The 20,636-nt window shown below is 43.0% G+C and overlaps 2 protein-coding genes across 3 annotated transcripts in view; both read right to left on the minus strand.

Annotated features, from left to right (window-relative positions):
* KAT14 (lysine acetyltransferase 14) overlaps positions 1–13,003 on the minus strand; it is a 45,471-nt gene extending 32,468 nt beyond the window's left edge. Inside the window, exons 1-3 of the mRNA XM_033185526.1 lie at positions 12,659–13,003; positions 10,266–10,384; positions 4,253–4,374 (exon numbers count right to left, since the gene is read on the minus strand). Of these exons, the coding sequence (XP_033041417.1) occupies positions 4,253–4,374; positions 10,266–10,384; positions 12,659–12,917 (500 nt within the window). The 5' untranslated portion in view covers positions 12,918–13,003. The remainder of the gene's footprint in view (positions 1–4,252; positions 4,375–10,265; positions 10,385–12,658) is intronic.
* LOC117068417 (protein PET117 homolog, mitochondrial) lies at positions 4,252–17,667 on the minus strand. 2 transcript variants are annotated; one of them, XR_004431114.1, is made up of 4 exons: positions 17,461–17,667; positions 12,659–13,374; positions 10,266–10,384; positions 4,252–4,374 (listed from the first exon to the last, which is right to left on the minus strand). XR_004431114.1 is itself a non-coding variant. In XM_033185527.1 (2 exons), exons 1-2 carry the CDS (start codon positions 17,554–17,556, stop codon positions 13,225–13,227), a joined length of 246 nt encoding a protein of 81 aa, XP_033041418.1. In that variant the 5' UTR covers positions 17,557–17,667; the 3' UTR covers positions 12,408–13,224. The 2 variants fall into 2 exon arrangements, 1 of the variants encoding a protein (XP_033041418.1); XM_033185527.1 differs by lacking the exons at positions 4,252–4,374; positions 10,266–10,384 and having other exon boundaries at positions 12,408–13,374.
* Positions 17,668–20,636: the final 2,969 nt, after the last annotated feature.

Below are 20,636 nucleotides of genomic sequence, written 5' to 3' on the forward strand. Positions count from 1 at the left end.
CCTGGATGCTACAAGCTGTGTGCCACTCCAGGAACACACACACAGCTTTCTCCCTAGTGGTTGGAGAAGGCGGATGAGTAGCTGCTACTGCATTAAGAACTAAAATTGACCGGTATTAACCACAATCTACTGTCTATGCCTTCCCTTGGAAACTGCCAGCCTTTATTAGACTCCAGAGTTCCAAAATAGTTCCATCAGTCTGATTCTGCCAGCGCAACTGCTGTCTAGGCAGGAAGGTAGATGCTTCATATCTGCCACCTTCCCAGAATCCTCCTCATAAAGTTGATTGAAGTATAGATATTACGAATGCGTTCTATCATATTTCATCAATTCTAAGATCCATTAACTTTAAGATACACCATTTTATGTACAAATAGGAGCTAACTACCAATTAAATTATGACATATCAGTAACCTTAAGATGTATCTAGCTGTCAGAGATGTCAAAATTTGCAAAATTATGTATCTTAAAATCAGTAAAATATGGTAATAGAAGAAAATATTCAAGCTATTCTTCACTAATCAAAACTATACCTTCTGGAAGAATTCAAGGCTAGGACTAAAAGCAGATTAAATGAACAAATATTAGGCAATTATTTAGTAATAATTAAGTTTTCATATACTAACTTGTTTCTACAATGGTACAGAAAATTATTTAGGTTAGTACTAAAAAAAAAAAAAAAACACCTTTCTACATTTAAACTTTAATAACATATTAAAGATATAAAAGAGAAACCTGTAAACATCCGAAAGAAAATTTAGAACTTCATTACACTGTATACTATTCTTCTCGATCTTGTGACAAATAAGAAATGGTTACAAGTTTTAAGAATTTAAGGTATGTCTTGGCCAGGTGTAGTAGTTCATGCCTGTAATCTCAGCACTTTCGGTGGCAGGCGGGTGGATTACCTGAGGTCAGGAGTTCAAGACCAGCCTGACCAATATGGTGAAACCCTGTCCCTACTAAAAATACAAAAATTAGTCGGCCATGGTCGGGTGTGCCTCTTGTCCCAGCTACTCCGCAGGCTGAGACGGGAGAATTGCTTGAACCTGGGAGGTGGAGGTTGCAGTGAGCTGAGATTGCGCCACTGCACTCCAGCCTGGACGACAGAGCAGGACTCCGTCTCAAAAAAATAAGTAAGTAAATACATAAATAAATAAAGTATGTCCTATGGATAACAGAATGAAAATCTTTAGTAGCTATGAAAAAAAGTGTACCTTAAACATAAATGCTCTTTATAAACAGTTTCTCTGGGGTATGGTTATCTTGTTAACATACACAGAGATATCTGAGCAAGTGGTAACTACCCAGGGGTAGTGGCTTCAGGGGATTTTCCAATCACTGATGTTTCAAGTGGAGTTCCCAAAGTGAAGAGTAGCACTACAGCATGAAACCGGGTGGCAAGAATCAGAGTGATTTCTAATTCTCTTTTGCTTCTTCTGGTTAGATCAAGAGAAGTTTACTGCTTTAAATTCTCATTAACACTTGTAGCCTCCCTTTTTGACTGGAAAAGAAAGCCATGGCTTGCCATTATATGCCATGGGATCCAGCTACAATTTAACAGCAGTTTTATTTTTTATTGTTACATTCTATTTACGACAATTTATATAGGTTTCCCACTTACCATGATGATGTTAAGTTTCTTTTAAAATTAATGTATTTTTTTAAGTGACTTGATTTAAATAGGAAGATCAAATTAATAAATCCGGTGATATACCAATATGGCCAACACACTAGATAACAGTTACGCTACACAGAAATTGGAGAGTAATTAATGCCTTTCATTGGCATGTTAAAAAGAAATAAGGCTCAGCTGATTCCTCTCAAAACATGCTCTAGAAATGAACAAATGAAGCAACTAAACAACTTCTGTTAAACTCCAGCAATATCCTTAAAAACAGGCAATCTAAATCCAGTTTCTTCCAGGAGACAACTCACTAAATAGAACAGCACTCGAAGATCATGAAAACCTTCCAAGATCCAATTTTATCAGTTTTTTCCCTTTCTTATCCCTTATAAATGGGGTGCATTAAGTTCCATAAATAGTGCTATATCATTAAACTGAAACAACAGATTTCCTTTCCTTATGAGAAAGAACCAGTTATAGTGTCGATTCTTTTCTTAGCACCACTAAATAGCTCAAGAACCAAAATAACCCCTTTTGTAAAAATGTAGGGAGTCTATTCCATTTTCTCACAGCAGCCTGCAGAAGGTCACCCTCCTTCTGACTGCCCTCCCGCATCTCAGTAACACAACAAAGCTGTGATTCCTCAGCGCTGGAAGAAACAGAGGCTGCAGTGAGTCCCGAGTGAGGAAAAGCATGAACTCCCTGCCCTGACCTGAAGTGGTCAGAGACTTTGTCATGTCTAAACTAATCTCATTATGTAAGATTCATGAATCTCACACAGGACTTCAGACAACAACTAACAATTAGAATCTCAAACAAAAATTCACCAATGTGGTAGCAAACTCACAAGTACCCAAGAGCAATAAAAGTCTTGTCAGGTCCACGTGGACCTTTAGTGAAAACACACGGTCGCAAGGTCTGTGCATCAGCATCCCCGAGTCTAATGAACCAAAGCAGCCACTGAGGCGAGCACACAGCAGCAAACTCAAAGTGCAATGGTACATACAGTGACTAATGAACAAGCCATATGCAGATGTGCCCAGACTTTGCTAGGCACTATGAAAAACAGTTAAACATATAAAAAAGTGTCTACTGAGTTAACAAAACAAATACTAGTAACACAAAACTCTATTAACGACCAGGCGCGGTGGCTCACGCCTGTAGTCCCAACACTTTGGGAGGCTGAGGCAGCGGATCACAAGGTCAGGAGATCAAGAGCATCCTGGCTAACACAGTGAAATCCTGTCTCTACAAAAAATACAAAAAATTAGCCGGGCATGGTGGTGGGCGCCTGTAGTCCCAGCTACTCGGGAGGCTGAGGCAGTAGAATGGCGTGAATCCGGGAGGCAGAGCTTGCAGTGAGCCGAGATCGCGCCACTGCACTCCAGCCAGGGCGACAGAAGGAGATTCCGTCTCAAAAAAAAAAATTAACTAAGGGCAACCTAAATACATACAGTCAGTAACTGCCTTATTTTTCCTCTCTTGTCTTCCTAGAAGGCACTGCTGTGTTTGGGGTTTTTTTGTTTGCTTGTTTGAGACGGAGTCTTGCGCAGTCACCTAGGCTGGAGTAAAGTGGCACCATCTCAGCTCACTGCAACCTCCGCCTCCCAGGTTCAAGCGATTCTCCTGCCTCAGCCTCACGAGTAGCTGCAACTACAGGCATGCACCACCATGCCCAGCTAATTTTTGTATTTTAGTAGAGGTGAGGTTTCACCATGTTGGCCAGGCTGGTCTTGAACTCCTGACTAGAGGTGATCCATCTGCCTCGGCCTCCCAAAGTGCTGGGATTACAGGCGTGAGCCACCATGCCTGGCCAAGTTTTCTTTTTTGTTTTTTCAATCTTAAAAAAGTAAAAACACTCTCTGGAATTCAAAAATTCTTTGTAATTGCCACAAGTAAACACTCTAAATCTCTAACAAGGTCAGAAACGGTGGCTCACATCCATAATCCTAGCACTCTGGAAGGCTGAGGCAGAAGAGCTGTTTGAGCCCAGGAGTTCGAGACCAGCCTGAGACAACATGAGACCCCCGTCTCTACAAAAAAATTAAAAAATAAGGCCGGGAGCAGTGGCTCATGCCTGTAATCCCAGCACTTTGGGAGGCAGAGGCAGACGGATCACTTGTAGTCAGGAATTCAAGACCAGCCTGGCCAGCATGGTGAAACCCCATCTCTACTAAAAATACAAAAATTAACCAGGCATGGTGGCAGGTGTCTGTAATCCCAGCTACTCAGGAGGCTAAGGCAGGAGAATCGCTTGAACCCGGGAGGTGGAGGTTGCAGGGAGCTGAGATCGCGCCACTGCACTCCCGCCTGGGGGATAGAGCAAGACTCTCCTCAAAAAATAAATAAATAAATAAGTAAATAAATAAGCCAGGCATGTTGGTGCACACCTGTAATCCCAGCTTCTCAGGAGGCTGACGCAGGAGGATTACTTGAGCCCAGGAAGTTGAGGATGCAGTGAGCTATGATCGCGCCACTGCACTCCAGCCTGGGTGACAGAGGGAGACTCTGTCTCAAAAATATTAAAATAAATCTCTAACAACGCTACACTAGGCAGTCTCAAATCTTATATACTTCATTCTTTACATATTCCTTCAAGTATAAGATTTTTTAAAAACACATTACCTATTCCCTAGTAAAAAAGTCCAATGTTTCTCAATAAAAGCGCAGATATCTTCTTTCCACCTGAAATAACCTTGGCGTCCACTTCCTTCTAGAGACAAGTTGTACATTGCCAACATGACGACCTGAAACACAATTGAAACAAGAGGTGGGAGAACAGCACGGTTAGGGATGTTAATCTTGAGGGGGGAAAAGTTTCTTCTGTTTTATATTCTGAGTAGGAATGGCGGGGAACAGAGGGAACAAAGGAAGGACAGTATCTTACAATATTCCCAGGGTAGAATTTACTTCCTTTTTCACTTTCATTAGATATCACTAATACACTTAATTATGTGTAGAACTAAGCATTTAATCCTTAGGTGCCACACACGCAGGGCTGTGTGGCTGAACTGATGGCTACAACAGAGCTGCCCCTGAATCAGCTGATAAACAGGCATTGTCCCAAGGATCTGCACCCTACACAGTGCAGTCCTAAATCAAAGACTACCTTCTGACAACAGGAGGCCTTCAGGTGCCTACTCCAGCCAGCATTTTCTGATCAATGGCACTACCCTTTATCAAGTATCTTGAAAATCACCCTTGTATACACTTTTCTAAGCTCTTAGAGGGCAAAAACAAGATTCTCAGAATCTGAGAACTAAAAATAATGCTACATGCCATCTACTCGGTGACTCGGCCATTTTTACCTGTCAAATCCTTCCTTCAAATGAAATCAGCATTAGAGGAGAAACAGAAAACTGAAAGGCCCAGCCACTCAGCCCATTCTCGGAGGGCTCCAAGACACCCCCAGAGCTCAGGATGCAAACTCTTAATCTAATCTAATCTACTCTTATTTTATAGATGAGGAATTCATGGCCCCAAATGGGGAGGTATTTTCCAGAAATATAAATAACATATATTCATTGTAAAATACTTCAGTAATACAGAAAAGAGCAAAAGGAGGAAGTAAAAATCACTTGAAATCCACTATCAAGAAATAATCCCATCCTTTCAGACATTTTTCTTTGAATCTATACCCATATACTCATATAGATTTTTTTTGTGTTTGTTTGTTTGGTCTTTTTGAGACGGAGTTCCACTGTGATGCCTAGGCTGGATGTGATGGTGCGATCTCGGCTCACTGCAACCTCCGATTCCTGGGTTCAAGCAATTTTCCTGCCTCAGCCTCCCGAGCGCTGGAATCTCAGATTTGCACCACCACTCCTAGCTAATTTTTGTATTTTCAGTAGAGACAGGGTTTTGAACTCCTGACCTCAAGTGATCCGCCCACCTCAGTCTCTCAAAGTGCTGGAATTACAGATGTGAGCCACTGCATCCAGCCTAATCCTTATTTCTATAAAGAGCATCCTGTATCTGTAAGGAGTGTAGTAAATTGCAGTTAATTCCCCCAACATCTGTATTCACAGCATTAAATCCCCAATAGTCTTACGGAAAGACCTATATCTACACCACTCAAAGGGGCCCTGTAATTCTGACCCTTCACTAACCAAGTTTCAAATTCCCCCATTCTTAAAGTTGCAATACTTGCAGACAGTTTAAAAACAATTAACCCGGCCGGGCGCGGTGGCTCAAGTCTGTAATCCCAGCACTTTGGGAGGCCGAGACGGGTGGATCACGAGGTCAGGAGATCGAGACCATCCTGGCTAACACGGTAAAACCCCGTCTCTACTAAAAATACAAAAAACTAGCCGGGCGAGGTGGCGGCGCCTGTAGTCCCAGCTACTCGGGAGGCTGAGGCAGGAGAATGGCGTGAACCCGGGAGGCGGAGCTTGCAGTGAGCTGAGATCTGGCCACTGCACTCCAGCCTGGGTGACAGAGCGAGACTCTGTCTCAAAAAAAAAAACAAAAAAACAAAAAAACAATTAACCCCATGAACAGATTTTTTAAAATGTCTTCCAGTTATATCTGCATCTGGTCTATACCAGCCAACAAACATCTTCCTTTAAGCAATCAATATTCATGAGAAGTTAGTGTTTAATGGGCATGGACTTTCATTTTGTAAAGATAAAAAAATTCTGAAGGCGGATGGTGGTGGTGATTACACAGCAATGTGAATGTACTTAATTCCACTGAACTGTACATTAAAAAATGGTAAACTATATGTTATGCATATTTCACAAGTTTAAAAAATAATTATTGCTCAATAAATAATTTAAGAAAATCATAGAACAAGCTTTACCCACTCTCAGAAGAGTATCTCAGAAACATGTATTTGCTGATAATCTCAGTGATAAAGTATCTGTTATTTTATTTCTATGACTTTTCTGTATAATTGAGACATTTTATGACTTTAAAAAGTTAAAGTTTGCATATTTACTTGAAAATAACTTTTTCTATTATCACTTAATCTTTACTGGGAAAACTATAAACTAATATATAAAGGACCTGTTTTTCCTCATCTCCTGGAATTTATGATCTAAAAGAATGAATCCCAGGCCAGGCATGGTGGCTCACGCCTGTAATCCCAGCACTTTGGGAGGCTGAGGTGGGTGAATCACATGAGGTCAGGAGTTCAAGACCAGGCTGGTCAACATGGTGAAACCCCGTCTGTACTAAAAATACAAAAATTAGCTGGGCATGGTGGTGCATGCCTGTAGTTCCAGCTACTCGTGAGGCTGAGGCAGGAGAATCATTTGAATGCAGGAGGCAGAGGTTGCAGTAAGCCACTGCACTCCAGCCTGGGCAACAAGAGTGAAACTTCATCTCAAAAAAAAAAAAAAAAAAAAAAAAAAAGAACACCAGTTTAGTTTTCTGTTCTCATGCTACCAGACCAAGCTCATCAGTAATGAAGCTGATCTTGTGGACCAATGTATCCACAGGGCCTAGCTCAGAGCTGGCAGGTACTCAGTATATGCTGAAGAACAGTAGAAAAATAAAGATCGATCATGGTATCCTTACTTGTGCCGTAAGAATGAGTCTCCAGGAAAATAATGTAAAACCTTCCCTATTCTTCCCAAGTGTCTGATAAAGTTTCTCCTCTGTATGGAACTGCTATTCACAGGAGTCACCAAGGAAGAGGAAAGGACACAGAAAGGGAGCGTGGCAGGAAGGGGCCTTTTAATCAGGAGATCAGACCTCTTTACTGTGAGTATTTTATAATACAAACAAAATGCTGTTTGTGTTACACACATTTCTACATATTTCTTTGGTAAATCTTTCAAAGTTTAAGATTTAAAGACAGAAAACCCACATTTCAATATACTAAGAATGTGGCTACATCAATGGAGTCTATTCAAGACCAACTGATTCTCTTTCAGGTCTTCAACAAGAGATGGGCTTTTTCAGATACAACTAGAAATACTGGTCAGTTGTTTGCTAAGAACCAGATATATGCAACCTAAGTTATCACTTCACCCTACCAGGTTAGTATCCACCATCAATATGTCTTTTGGAAGTGAAAAAATAATTTGCAAGTTATGTTAGTCTAATCAAATATGCAAAGTGGCCGGGCACGGTGGCTCACACCTGTAATCCCAGCACTTTGGGAGGCCGAGGTGGGTGGATCACCTGAGGTCAGGAGTTCAAGACCAGCCTGGCTAACATGGCAAAACCCCATCTCTACTAAAAATGCAAAAAATTAGCCAAGCATAGTGGCGCGTGCCTGTAATCCCAGCTACTAGACAGGCTGAGGCAGGAGGACTGCTTGAACCTGGGAGACGGAGGTTGCAGTGAGCTGAGATCATGCCACTGCACTCCAGCCTGAGCAACAGAGCAAGACCGTGTCTCAAAAAGATTTAAAAATAAAAAAAAAAAATATGCAAAGTGAGCCAATATTACATATTCTGAGCAAAATAAGCAAAAGCCAGCTCTTCTTTTAAAAAAGACCCACTACAGAAAACTCACATTTTTGAAAATAACAAATTACATATATTTGTTCTTCTTCCATTATACAGCTTTTATGAGAAACCACTTGCAGGACAAATACAAACCTACCTGTGTGCACGTATCACAATAATCTATTAATAAGATCTTGCCTACACACAGTATCCCATGTACACTTGAGAAAAATGTCCCAGTTATAATATTCACAAGGCTCTATCCTCAATACAAACTTCTCTTCATTTTCTACTTACATTTTTTTCAGGCAAGTCAAAGAAAAGGCTTCCTAATTCAACACTGACAGATTTCATCAGATGTCCTAATAAAGCACTGATAATTAAGATAATAGACTAAGGCTGCTAAGGCAACTACAATTTACAAGGAACATCATAAGTGGCTAAAATGGTGTAATTTAAAATCTTTCTCACCAATCTATTTATTTCCTTCAAAGTAAAAAGTGCTGTGGGTAATTATCTTGTTGATCTGTTTATTATCAAAATTAAGCATAGAATGTCAGCTGTCTTGGGGCAGAGCCTTAGCTGTCTCGTTCACCACAGTAGTCTCAGGCCTAGAACAGTACCTGGTTCATAATAGATTTGCTGAATAGATAAATACGTAAATACATAAATAGATTTGCTGAATGAATGAATGAACATAAAAACTGAGTAATATATAATTCTTTTTTATTTTTTGAGACAGGATCTCACTGTCACCACCTAGGCTGGAGTGCAGTGGCTCGATCACAGCTCATTGCAGCCTCAACCTCCCAGGCTCAAGCAACCCTCCCACCTCAGTCTCCTGAGAAGCTGGGACCACAGGCGTGCACCACCACCACACTCAGCTAATTTTTGTATTGTTGTGTTTTGTTTTTTTGGTTTTTTTTTGAAACGGACTTTCACTCTTGTTGCCCAGGCTGGAGTGCAGTGGCGCAATCTCGGCTCATGGCAACCTCAGCCTCCCGGGTTCAAGCGATTCTCCTGCCTCAGCTTCCCAAGTAGCTGGGATTACAGGCATGCACCACCACGCCCAACTAATTTTGTATTTTTAGTAGAGACGGAGTTTCACCATGTTGGCCAGGCTAGTCTCAAACTCCCGAACTCAGGTGATCCGCCCCACCCGGCCTCCCAAAGTGCTGGGATTACAGGCACGAGCCACCTCGCCTGGCCTGTTTTTTATAGAGACGAGGTTTCACCATGTTACCCAGGCTTGTCTCCTGAGCTCAAGTGATCTGGCCGCCTCCACCTCCCAAAGTGCTGGGATTACAGATGTGAGCCACCATGTCTGGCTTCATTTGGTTTTTGAACTAAAAAGTATACATTGATACCTTATTATTATTCATATTATACATTAACCTATTGATATAGAAACAAAACCAAAACAATTTAATACAACCTGGAGATCAGTAAAAAGCTATTGTTTAGGATACAGCTGGCTTAGATTAGCATGTTGGTATTACAGACGGTTAAAAATGAACAAGTATTTCAGCAAACAAAAATTCAAACATCTCCGAGTTCAAATGCAGAAAAGCTGGGTTATGTTGGTTTTTGCAATTAGTCACCTTCCTTCTTCCAAATCTATTTTCAACGTAGCCATCTTTCCACTTTAAAAAAAGTTTTATTGTTCTTAAAATGGCTGCCAGGAAAATGAGAATTTCATTTTCAATTATAATCAGAGCTTGGTATCACATATAAATGAAATCATGAGATTCTCAAGCCTCTCAAGCCTAATTCGCCAAGTCAGCAGTGAATATTTTTCTTTTTTTTTTTTTTGGAAAAGGAGTCACACTTTGTCGCTCAAGCTGGAGTACAGTGGCGCAGTCTGGACTCACTGCAGCCTCCACCTCACAGGTTCAAGCGATTCTCCTGCCTCAGCCTCCCAGGTAGCTGGGATTACAGGGGCCCACCACTAGCCAGTTAATTTTTGTATTTTCAATAAAGGTGGGGTTTCACCATGTTGACTAGGCTGGTCTCAAAGTCCTGACCTCAGGTGATCTGCCCGTTTCGGTCACCCAAAGTGCTGGGATTACAGCGAGTATTTTTCACTCCCTTCCCCATATATTCGGTATCTAATTTCATTGCGAAATAAAAAGTGCCCCTCCAAACAACTCAAAAGCTCATCCCTAAGTTTCTAGATATTCATTCCAACAAACTCCTGGGGGAACCACCCTCATGGACTCGGGGAAGGGCTTTTTACTCACTTGCTGCCATGTCAGCTTCAGCCTTTCATACTGCTCCTTGCCATCTGCTGAGCAATCCGAACAAGTAAACCTAAAAAAATTATCACCCTTAAGGTAACTGAGCTGTTCCCTCAGCTGACCTAGGAGAAAAACAAAAAGTCACATCACAGGTTTATCTAGAGCAGCGGTAACCCAAAGGTTTAATCCATTTATCACCCAGATTTTCCTTTCCTATGTCGAGTTGTATTTTCTTCAGACAACCCACAATTGCAAGATATGGAAAAAGAAGGGAGTAAGAAAGATTTCTAACACCAAGTATACGCCCACTAAGATCTGTAGGATCCAGTAACTTTTAGGAGAAAGGTACTGGAAAAGCAGGTATTATTGCTGGATTTCCCAACTGTCACATTCCTGACTCCCAAAGGCAGGTCTCTTCACACATTCTTTCAAAAAATTTGAGCTCCCTCTGCATACCAGGCACTGGGCTAGGAACTGGGAATACAAAGTCCAAGACAGAAAATGGTGCTTGCTCTCACAGGTTTGCACTTCCCCGAGGGCTGCATAGAAAATAGGTGATCACAACAGCACAGTGGTTCTCCATGCTCACAGTGCATTGGAATCACCCAGGTTGTTCTTGGTTTTCTAAATATGCTTGGTTCTAGCCCAGATAAAATTATTCAATTTCTAAAGCAGAGCCTAGGAGTTACACTTCTTAAAGTCCCTCAGGTGATGCTGATGCTCTGTGACACATGAAAACCAAAGGAGTGGAAAGTGATGTGCACCATAGGGCAGTGTGAGGGTAAATAAAAGGGGGGCCCAACCTATATTAGTGGGAGGCTTAGGATTAGAAATTGGCCAGGTGAAAAGGGGTGTCTTTGTGTGTAGGGAGAATGGAGGTTGTGGAGATGCACATTCCAGAGGAAAAAAACTGTGCAAAGCCCTAAGGATAAGAATTGTTTGTGAAGAATGAGAAGTTCACCCTAACTGCAAAGTTGTGTGGAGATCGAAGCTACAGTTAGCAAGGTCCTGACCACAAAGGGCAGTTTAAAATTTGTCCTCACAGGATAAAGGGAAAGCCACTGAGAATTCAGGCAGAACCTGAAATTAATAAGCAGAGACCACTCAGAAGCAAAAACCATCTAACTAGTAAATTCTACGTTTCCCATGAAAATGTTACTATTAATTTGTTAACAGTGACTAAATTTGAAGTTGAACCCATTTTAAGAAAAACATTTCCACATGCCAGAAAATGACCCTCTTCACAATTATATATGTATTTCTCTGACTTGGTTACAAATTATATTACACAAAGGCATTCCTCAAGTAGTATATCTTTACTAGTCTCTTGCCTAACGGGAAAATCCTGTTTCGGTACGAACCATGTGATGGCTGGCAAGCCACGCTCCTCAAGTACCAGGAAGCTGGCCATTGAAAATCTCAAGATTAGGGCCGAGCACAGTGGCTCATGTCTATAACCCCAACATTTTGGGAGGCCGAGGTGGGTGGATCACCTGAGGTCTCAGGAGTTCAAGACCAGCCTCAACATGGAGAAACCCTATCTCTACTAAAAATACAAAATTAGCCGGGCGTGGTGGCACATGCCTGTAATCCCAGCTACTCGGGAGGCTGAGGCAGAAGAATTACTTGAACCTAGGAGGCGGAGGTTGCAGTGAGCCAAGATCATGTCATTGCACTCTAGTGTGGGTAACAAGAGCGAAACACTGTCTCAAAAAAAAAACAACGCCTATAATCCCAGCTACTTGGGAGGCTGAGGCAGGAGAATCACTTGAACCCAGGAGCTGAGATCACTCCACCGCACTCCATCCTGGGCAACAAAAGCAAAACTCCACCTCAAAAAAAAAAAAAAGAAAAAAAAAATCTCAAGATTGAGTCAATCAGGGAGTGTGTATGATATATCTCTTGCCAGCAGAAAAAAAAGGAAAATGGGAAAAAAGACTGGTCCTAGAAAAAGGGCAAAAAACTCCTTCAATCTGCTAATTCTAACCTCTTTTCAGTATACAATAAGAGGAGTTCTCCACATAAGTTAAATATTAACAAAGTAATTTTTATAAACTTGAACATGAATTCAACACTGGGACTGGAACTGGCCTAAATCTATGATCTTGTCAGAAAAACATGGCTAATTCTTTAAGTAACACAGGATTTCCAATTTTCTCAATTTTATTGAGTTACCATCAAAAGTGTTAATTTAACAATGTGATAGAGGTTGACAGTAAGTTTCATTAGTACAAACGTGCCTATGTTTTATATAAATTTATACCTGATCGATTAGGAATAAATATAATTATCTTTTTATTTAGGTCTTTTTTACACATTCACGCTTCTTTCACAGGTTGGAAAAACAAACCTTCACACAGGAATTGACAAATCAAAGGGATTGAGAAGCTCCTTACTGGCTGGTATCCATTTTTGGCACTTGTCACAGAAGTAGGACAGCTGCTCCTCCATCCACGACACGTCTCCTTCATCGCTGTTGAGGGAATCCCCACTCTGGTCGTGTGATAAGTCCACTGATGCCTGGTCCTCGGATTCGACAATCAGGAGCGTCTCTCCCTCCACTTCACCTTCCTCCAGTCCTTCTGAGGTCGATGTTCTCGTGGCTTCGTCATCATGCCGACTGATTAGACTACTCAGGTGGATGCTACTATCCATCCCTTCCTTCTCACAAGCTCAGCAGTGGTTCACAGTAACAACCCTAAGCTCTGGACAGTGACCTTAACAGGGCTTCTACCAGGATCACACAGACAGAGACTCTTCCAAAGAGTGTCTGCCCACACTCCTTTATTCAGATATAAGGGACCCTGAAAGCAGTAATTTACAATATATGATCCACTGTCCCTTATTTGATCAAGTGTTAAAGGACAGTGACCAGAAAAAATATGAAGATACTACTAAAGTACTCTCCATCAACACAAACACAAACTCGTGTTGTCTGTCCAATAGATACTTCACATTCAAGTCATGATTTTTGAGATCCTTTTGCCAGTAACATCTTCTCTCTTTCTGCTTCAAGTTGCTCAGTCAAAATAATCTGTTCTCCCAAAAGACGAATGTTTTCTTTTTTCCGAATTTGCCTCTCAATGTCTCTGATAACTCCGTCACGAAGCCTCTAAAAACGTAAGAAACAGATTTCAGTAACATCCCGAACAGGTGGTCCCCATCCTTGTGCCATTCAAATCCAAATAACAGCGTTACCAAAATACACTTAAAACTTTCAGATTCCAAATACCCAGTTACTATTTTAATTTTCTGTACAAATGTAAAATGTAATAAACGATCAAATAAATTTGGTAGTGTGCTAAATGTTATTACTGAAATGATTTCTTATCATACTTTTAGAAATTCCTGAGCATTTAGTACAGAAAATGTAATGGGAAATAACAACAACAACAAAAAAAAAAACTGGCACCATGTTAAATTTTTTTTTTAATTTATTTTTTGAGACAAGAGCCTCGCTCTGTCAACCAGGCTGGAGTGCAGTGGTGTGAACTCAGCTCACCACCAACGTCCACCTCCTGGGTTCAAGTGATTCTCCGGCCTCAGCCTACCAAATAGCTGAGACTACAGGCGCGCACCACCATGACCAGCTAATTTTTGCATTTTTAGTAGAGACAGGGTTTCGCCACGTCAGCCAAGCTGGTCTTGCACTCCTGATCTCAAGTAATCCACCTGCCTCAGCCTCCCGAAGTGCTGGATTACAGGCACGAGCCACCGCGCCCGGCCAATGTTAAATTTTTAAACTTTAATTGATATGTAATGCTTTAAAAACTTGGCGAGTTACTATATCCTAGCTGAACAACAAACATCAAGAGAAAAAAATGCAGATTACTAAAATCTGAACTTGGCTTCTAGCATGTAAAGTTAAAAATGTAAAAATCATGCAGAATTATTAATTAATTATATAACACAGAAAGAAGAAGAAGAAGAATGCTACTACCAGAGGAAAAAATAAATGCTCATCAATGGTAGTTACCTTAGTAAGCACTAAAAAACCACAGCATTTCAGAACATGGACCTGGCACCCAAGATGAGACTTTTAAAAACATCAATTTAGTCATTACTAATAACTAACATTTTATAGTTTATTGCTCACAAAATACTCTACAGGTTTTAGGCCAGGCGTGGTGGCTCACTCCTGTAATCCCAGCACTCCTGTAATCTTAGGCCAAGGCAGGCAGACTGCTTGAGCTCAGAAATTCTAGACCATCCTGGGCAACATGGCAAAATCCCGTCTCTAGCAAAAATACAACAAAAAAAACAAAATTGCAGGGAGTGGTGGTGTGGGCCTGCGGTCCCAGCTACTCCTGAGGCTGATGTGATAGGATCACCTGAGCCTGGAGGCACAGACTGCAGAGAGCTGAGATTGCACCACTCCACTCCCACTTGGGTGACAGAACAAGCCCCCATTTCTAAACAAACAAATAAATAAATAAATAGGTTTTTTGTTTGTTTGTTTTTTGAGGAGTCTTGCTGTCGCCCAGGCTGGAGTACAATGGCATGATCTCGGCTCACTGTAATCTCCACCTTCTGAGTTCAAGTGATTCTTGTGCCTCAGCCTCCCCAGTAGCTGAGATTACAGGCGTGCGCCACCAGGCCTGGCTAACTTTTTTGTATTTTTAGTAGAGACGGGGTTTCACCACGTTGGCCAGGCTGGTCTCGAACTCCTGACCTCAAATGATCTGCCTGCCTCAGCCTCCCAAAGTGCTGCTACCATGCCTGGCCAATAAATAGTTTTTAATAGTGGCTGTATAGAGTAGAATTAATGGGAGTGGGGCCCAGGGCCTGCGTATGTTTGTGGGGTTTTTTCCAAATTATTTTACCTAGTTTTAAAACTCACCTAATATAAAACCTACTTGCTGGACCTCCTCCAGGTCTACAGCTTCATTATGAGGGATTTGAAGGAGTCTCAGGATTGATATAAGTCAACTGAAACCCAACTGTCTTGAACCATGCACCCTGGGCAAGATCCCCACTGAGACAAAAATGGAGGTGCTTATTCCACTCCCCGGACCGCAGGTCTTCCTGTCCTGTGCTTCTTACACCATGACACGCCGATACCCACCCTCCCAAGCCCACACCATTTACCAGAATCATTCTTTCCACACCTGCCTCCCAGATCCTACCCTTCCTTCTCAGAGGTGTCATATGTGCTTATGATCTGGCTCTCCATCCCATCATTTGCTATCTTCTAGGCTTCAAGGTCTATGCTGATTGCCTCATACATCCTTCCTGTGACCCTCACTGAACTACCTTTCTAACCACTAAAGACCTCTTTATTCTTCCAACCCTAACACCTAGAACTCTGGCTCCTCATGTAGCACTGCTTAATTTTTGCTAGGTTCCTGTGAGGATTAAAGATGATATACGTAAAGTGCTTAATACACTGCCTGGTATGTGGTAGACGGTCAGGAAACAACATTCATTATTTAATTTCTTGCTTCCTTGAATCTTCTGACACATACAACGTGCGAAATCATTTGTCCTACTCTTTCCCACTGCTATTAATACAATGTAAGCCCCTAATGAAGAACCAGACGTAAAAGGAAAAAAAAGAAACACACACACACACACGTTATTCTGGTCAACCTTTTCAACCTGGTCAACATTTTCTTCATCGCTAACTTCCAAATAACCACGTTTCCACTCTGTAACACAATGGTTCTTAGACCTGTGTTAAAATTCTCTGGGTTGCTTTTAAAACATTGCTGAACCAGCTCCCCATCCCCAAGAGATTCTGGTTTAAACGGTCTGGGGTGGGGACCAAACCTTACTCACACTGTAAAAACTTTCCGGGAACATCTGATGTTTAGCTAGGGTCCAAAGCCAAGCTCTAATCCATCTCTACCCAAACCCTTCAAAAATCACTTCACTGACGTCAGAACAACATCTGTCATACTAAATTTTACTCCATCTCAAGTTTTCCCAGGATCAACATCTTTTAGTTTTCCTTCTAAGAGGCGGAAGTCTTCTGCCTCTATTCCAAAAGCTAGCCCCTCAGGAGCACATTTTAATCCCAAATCTCTGATCTCTCCTGTGCCCTTTCATTAAGTCATCTCATCCCCATCCTCCTCGTCAAAATTCTTGTATCATCACACGCTTCCTCTCTTCTAATTTCCACAGTCTGTGAACACCAGGAACAAAGACGTCATCCGCTTCATCTCTGTATATAAAGCACACAGCACAGTCCAAAGCTCTAGGTAGGCAAATCAAGAAAAGACTGTTTACTCTTGATTCATCCTGTCCATTATTTTCACCCTTGGTGAACTAGGTTCAACCCCAATCACTGCCAAGTTGTTCTCTGAAAATTCACCAACGACCCAATTCCCCGTTCTCAGCACGGTTGTGAATCACTCATAGACTCTGGAAGAGTGGAGTTTCCTCATCTTCGTATTCCCAAGGTGCTTAGTGAGGTAGCTTCCACACAGTAATCAGCCATTAAAGGTCTGCCAACTTGAATAAGAAAGAAAATATGAACTGAGAGAAAAGAATAGATGGTCAGTCACTGCTGATCAGCAGGTCACGGATATTCCCTGAAATAAAAGTACCAAAAAGAAAATCTGGAGGCTGTTATCTCTGTCGTTCCCAGATTCCAGTTTCCACAGCAAACTGTTCATTTAAAAGAGAAGTTCAAATACCTCACCAAATTATCTTGGTCAAAGGCATGGAGAACGAGTATGGGGAGGGGGGCTCCCTTAACATAGGATAAAATCAAAAGCACTTAAAACACATTACGCTTTAGCCCCAACCTTGGGCCAGGAGAGAGGCTGGTAACTTGCAGAATGCACCCCAAGAAACTCCTTCCCTGCCTTCTATTTTCTAGCGGCCCAAGTGACATATGGAAAGGTCCGCACCCTGCGGGCCAACTGTGACTTGAAAACAGAGCCTCTGGGCACCCCAAAAGCGTGCGTGCCGTGCGAGTGCGGAGCAAGGCCACTTCAGCGCGGGGCTCCCAAGGCACTAAGCCCGGCGGCCGGGTCTTCCGGAACCTCCAGGTTGCACACGCACGCCGGGAGCTGCAGCGCCCGGAGCCCAGCAGGGCGGCCACCAGCTGCAGCCACAAACGCGTGGGGTGCAGGGGCGCCACCGCGGGGAAAAGACACGAGGAGGAACTGAGGAACCGAACCCGCAGAGACCACGAGAGGCCCCAGGTCGCCGCCGCGCGCGGGCCCGGATGAGACGGTCACGTGACACCGACCTGCTGGTCCCACTGCTGCTTCACATGTACGCCGGCCACAGTGGCCGCCGTCAGCAGCATCGAGAGGCCCAACACCACCTTCGAGCTCCTCGACATCCCCGCGCTGGCCGCCGCGGCCTCTCTCACCGGCTCGCCGGAGGCGCAGAGGCCTCCGCAGAGTGCGCGCCGCCGCCGGTTCGGCCCAGGCTCGACCCCTCGAGCGCAGAGCCCCAGCCGTCGCGTGCGCCGCCCGCCGCTGCCAGGCGCGAGCAATCGAGAGCCGAGCAAAGAGCGGCGCCCCGACTCTGCGGACACTTGGCTTCACTAGGGGCCTCCTGCACACCCCGCAGGCGACAGCGTTAGGCCACCCCCAATTCAAATTCTAGGAGTCCCGGCCCAAACTGGCCCCGGCACCTTACGAGGGTGGAGGGAGGGGTTCCACGCCTCAGCCAGTTCAGTGCCAACCTCACCCCGGGCGGCGTCTGAGTACCGTCTGACCCCTCTCCCACAGACGTCCCTTCTGAGCGCCTGACTGATCCAGAAGCTTTGCTCAATACCGGCTTCATCTAAACGCAGCCCCTCATTGCTCCTTTGGCGGGGCAGGTGCCACCAGGAGACCGCCTCGTTGGGCAGCTTCAGAGGCGCGGGATTCCCATCCATGGAGTTTTTGCTTGAGGACCCATTAAACGCTGTAGTCGCGGTCACCTGATTTCACCTTGACTTTGTGGGGCGACTGGTCGGGCTCGGATTATTATTATTATTATTATTTTGTCTCTCTCTCTGTCGTCCAGGCTGGAGTGCAGTGGCGCGATCTCGGCTCACTGCAACCTTACCGGATTCAAGCGATTCTCCTGCCTCAGCCTCCCGAGGGGATTATAGGCGTGAGCCACCGCGCCTGGCCCCATGTAATCTTTGTGATCACTTTTACACCCAAGTTTCCGCACCAGTAATACAGGATTCCTTATGCCCACATTACTAGGGAAATAAATGATAGAATGAAAGCTTGCGTTGAGAATAGTTAAGCAATTGTGCAAGACGCATTTTCACTTCTTCCTTGGGTAGAAAAGGCAAGGCCTCCCAAAGAAACTTTTAAGTATCTGATAGAGCAGACAATGAAGACGTGTTTATCATTCAATAATTCTTTCCCACTAGAATTCACAGAGAACTAGCTTCCTCCAGTGGACACGGCTATAGACAGTATTGATTCAGCCTCACCAGGGATTTTTACAACATTCATCATTGTTCATAGTGCTTTACTATTCCAGTTTCTTATGTGAGCGTAAATGGCATAAGGGGACTATTGCTCTTAAAGGTATCTTTAAAGACACCTTTTTCAAATGTCATTTTGTCCTCTGCATTTTTTGCAGCCTAGAGAGGATGTACCACTGAAATGGAAAATGGAGTTCTTGCTGTAATGGACTTTGGAGTGAGAAGAAATTCAATTCAGGGTGTATGTGCATATTTCTCTTAAAAAATTATATTAGACTTCTTTTTATTCGTGGTATATCCTAGATATTTTTCCCTGTAAATCAGTGAGCCTTCAACAGAGCTGTATGTCCTTAGAATGTACATCAGGGAGTTAGATCAATCACCTTTCATTTTATTGTGACTAATTTTTCAACTTGTTTTCTTGAAATGTACTCTTTTTTTTCTTTATTTTCAGGATACCAGAAACAAACAAACAAAGTATTCTACTTTTAAGAAATCGTTATTAACTGTGTCAAATAAAAAAGTGGGTTGGGGGACTTGGTCTTGCAAAAAAAAAAAAAAAAAAAGTAGGTTTATCTGTTTAAATATTTATAAACCTAAGCAGTATATTTTCCATGATTATTGTCACATAAACTACTGATTTGTGAGAGTGACTACATATCATCAAACTGAGAAGCAATTATTTTTTTCTTTTTCTTTTCTTTACTTTTTTTCTTTTTAATTGAGACAGGGCATCGCTCTGTTGTCCAGGCTGGAGTGTTCTGGCGTGATCTCGCTGCAATCTTTGCCTCCCAGATTCGAGTGATTATTGTGTCTCAGCCTCTGGAATAGTTGGGGTTACAGGCCTGAGCCACCACGCCCAGCTAATTTTTGTATTTTTAGTAGAGATGGGGTTTCACCATATTGGTCAGGCTGATCTAGAACTCCTGGCCTCAATGATCCACCTGCCTCAGCCTCCCAAAGAGCTGGCATTACAGGTGTGAGCCACCTTGCTGGCCACGAATACATTTTCAAAAAGAAAAGTTCAGACTTGAGGCCGGGCGCGGTGGCTCAAACCTGTAATCCCAGCACTTTGGGAGGCCGAGACGGGCGGATCATGAGGTCAGGAGATCGAGACCATCCTGGCTAACACGGTGAAACCCCGTCTCTACTAAAAAATACAAAAATCTAGCCGGGCGAGATGGTGGGCGCCTGTAGTCCCAGCTACTCGGGAGGCTGAGGCAGGAGAATGGTGTAAACCCAGGAGGCGGGGCTTGCAGTGAGCTGAGATCCAGCCACTGCACTCCAGCCTGGGCGACAGAGCGAGACTCCGTCTCAAAAAAAAAAAAGAAAAGTTCAGACTTGCTGATCACCTCTTTTCTGGTGTTATTACATTCATTCTTTCAACAAATCTTGAATGTGTCAGAACAATGTATTCAAGGTACCCCTCCCTGCATTCCTCAAGCATGTCAGTGCCCGGAAGGAAAAGAGACTGGTATACAAAATTATCATAGCAAAAAAGGGGAGATAGTTGACAAGAAGTAAACGTTACATTTGTGTCCCCCCAAATTCCTATGTTGAAACCCTAATCCCCAAGGGAATCTATTTGGAGGTGGGGTGTTTGGGAAGTAATTAGGGTTAGATGAGGTGATGAAGGTGGAGGCCCTATGATGGGATTAGTGCCCTTATAAGAAGAGAAAGAGACTAGTGCTCACTCTGCACCATGTAGGGACACAGCTGGAAGACTGTTGTCTGCAAACCAGGAAGAGGGCCCTTACCAGAACTCAATCATGCCAGTACCATGATCTTGAACTTTCCAGCCTCCAAAACTGTGAGAAATAAATTGTTGTTTAAACCATATACTCTATGGTATTTTTGTTACAGCAGCCCAAACTGACTAAAACAGCAATTAACTGTTTCCCAAAGTTAAGTGTGGGTGTAGGTCTACCCCAGCTGAGGAGAAGATTCCAGACTCAGTTCTCTGTCAGAAACTTCCAGCAACTCTCCTT

This window comes from Trachypithecus francoisi, unplaced genomic scaffold, assembly GCF_009764315.1.
Source record: "Trachypithecus francoisi isolate TF-2019V2 unplaced genomic scaffold, Tfra_2.0 Lachesis_group21, whole genome shotgun sequence".
Classification (NCBI taxonomy): Eukaryota; Metazoa; Chordata; class Mammalia; order Primates; family Cercopithecidae; genus Trachypithecus; species Trachypithecus francoisi.

Excerpts from the sequence above, each read along its gene's own strand:
- LOC117068417 (XM_033185527.1), bottom strand. The coding sequence starts at position 17,556 with ATGTCGAGGAGCTCGAAGGTGGTGTTGGGCCTCTCGATGCTGCTGACG. Across the intron at positions 13,375-17,460 it reads AGCAGCAGTGGGACCAGCAG|AGGCTTCGTGACGGAGTTAT; the intron begins GTCGGTGTCACG and ends TTACGTTTTTAG.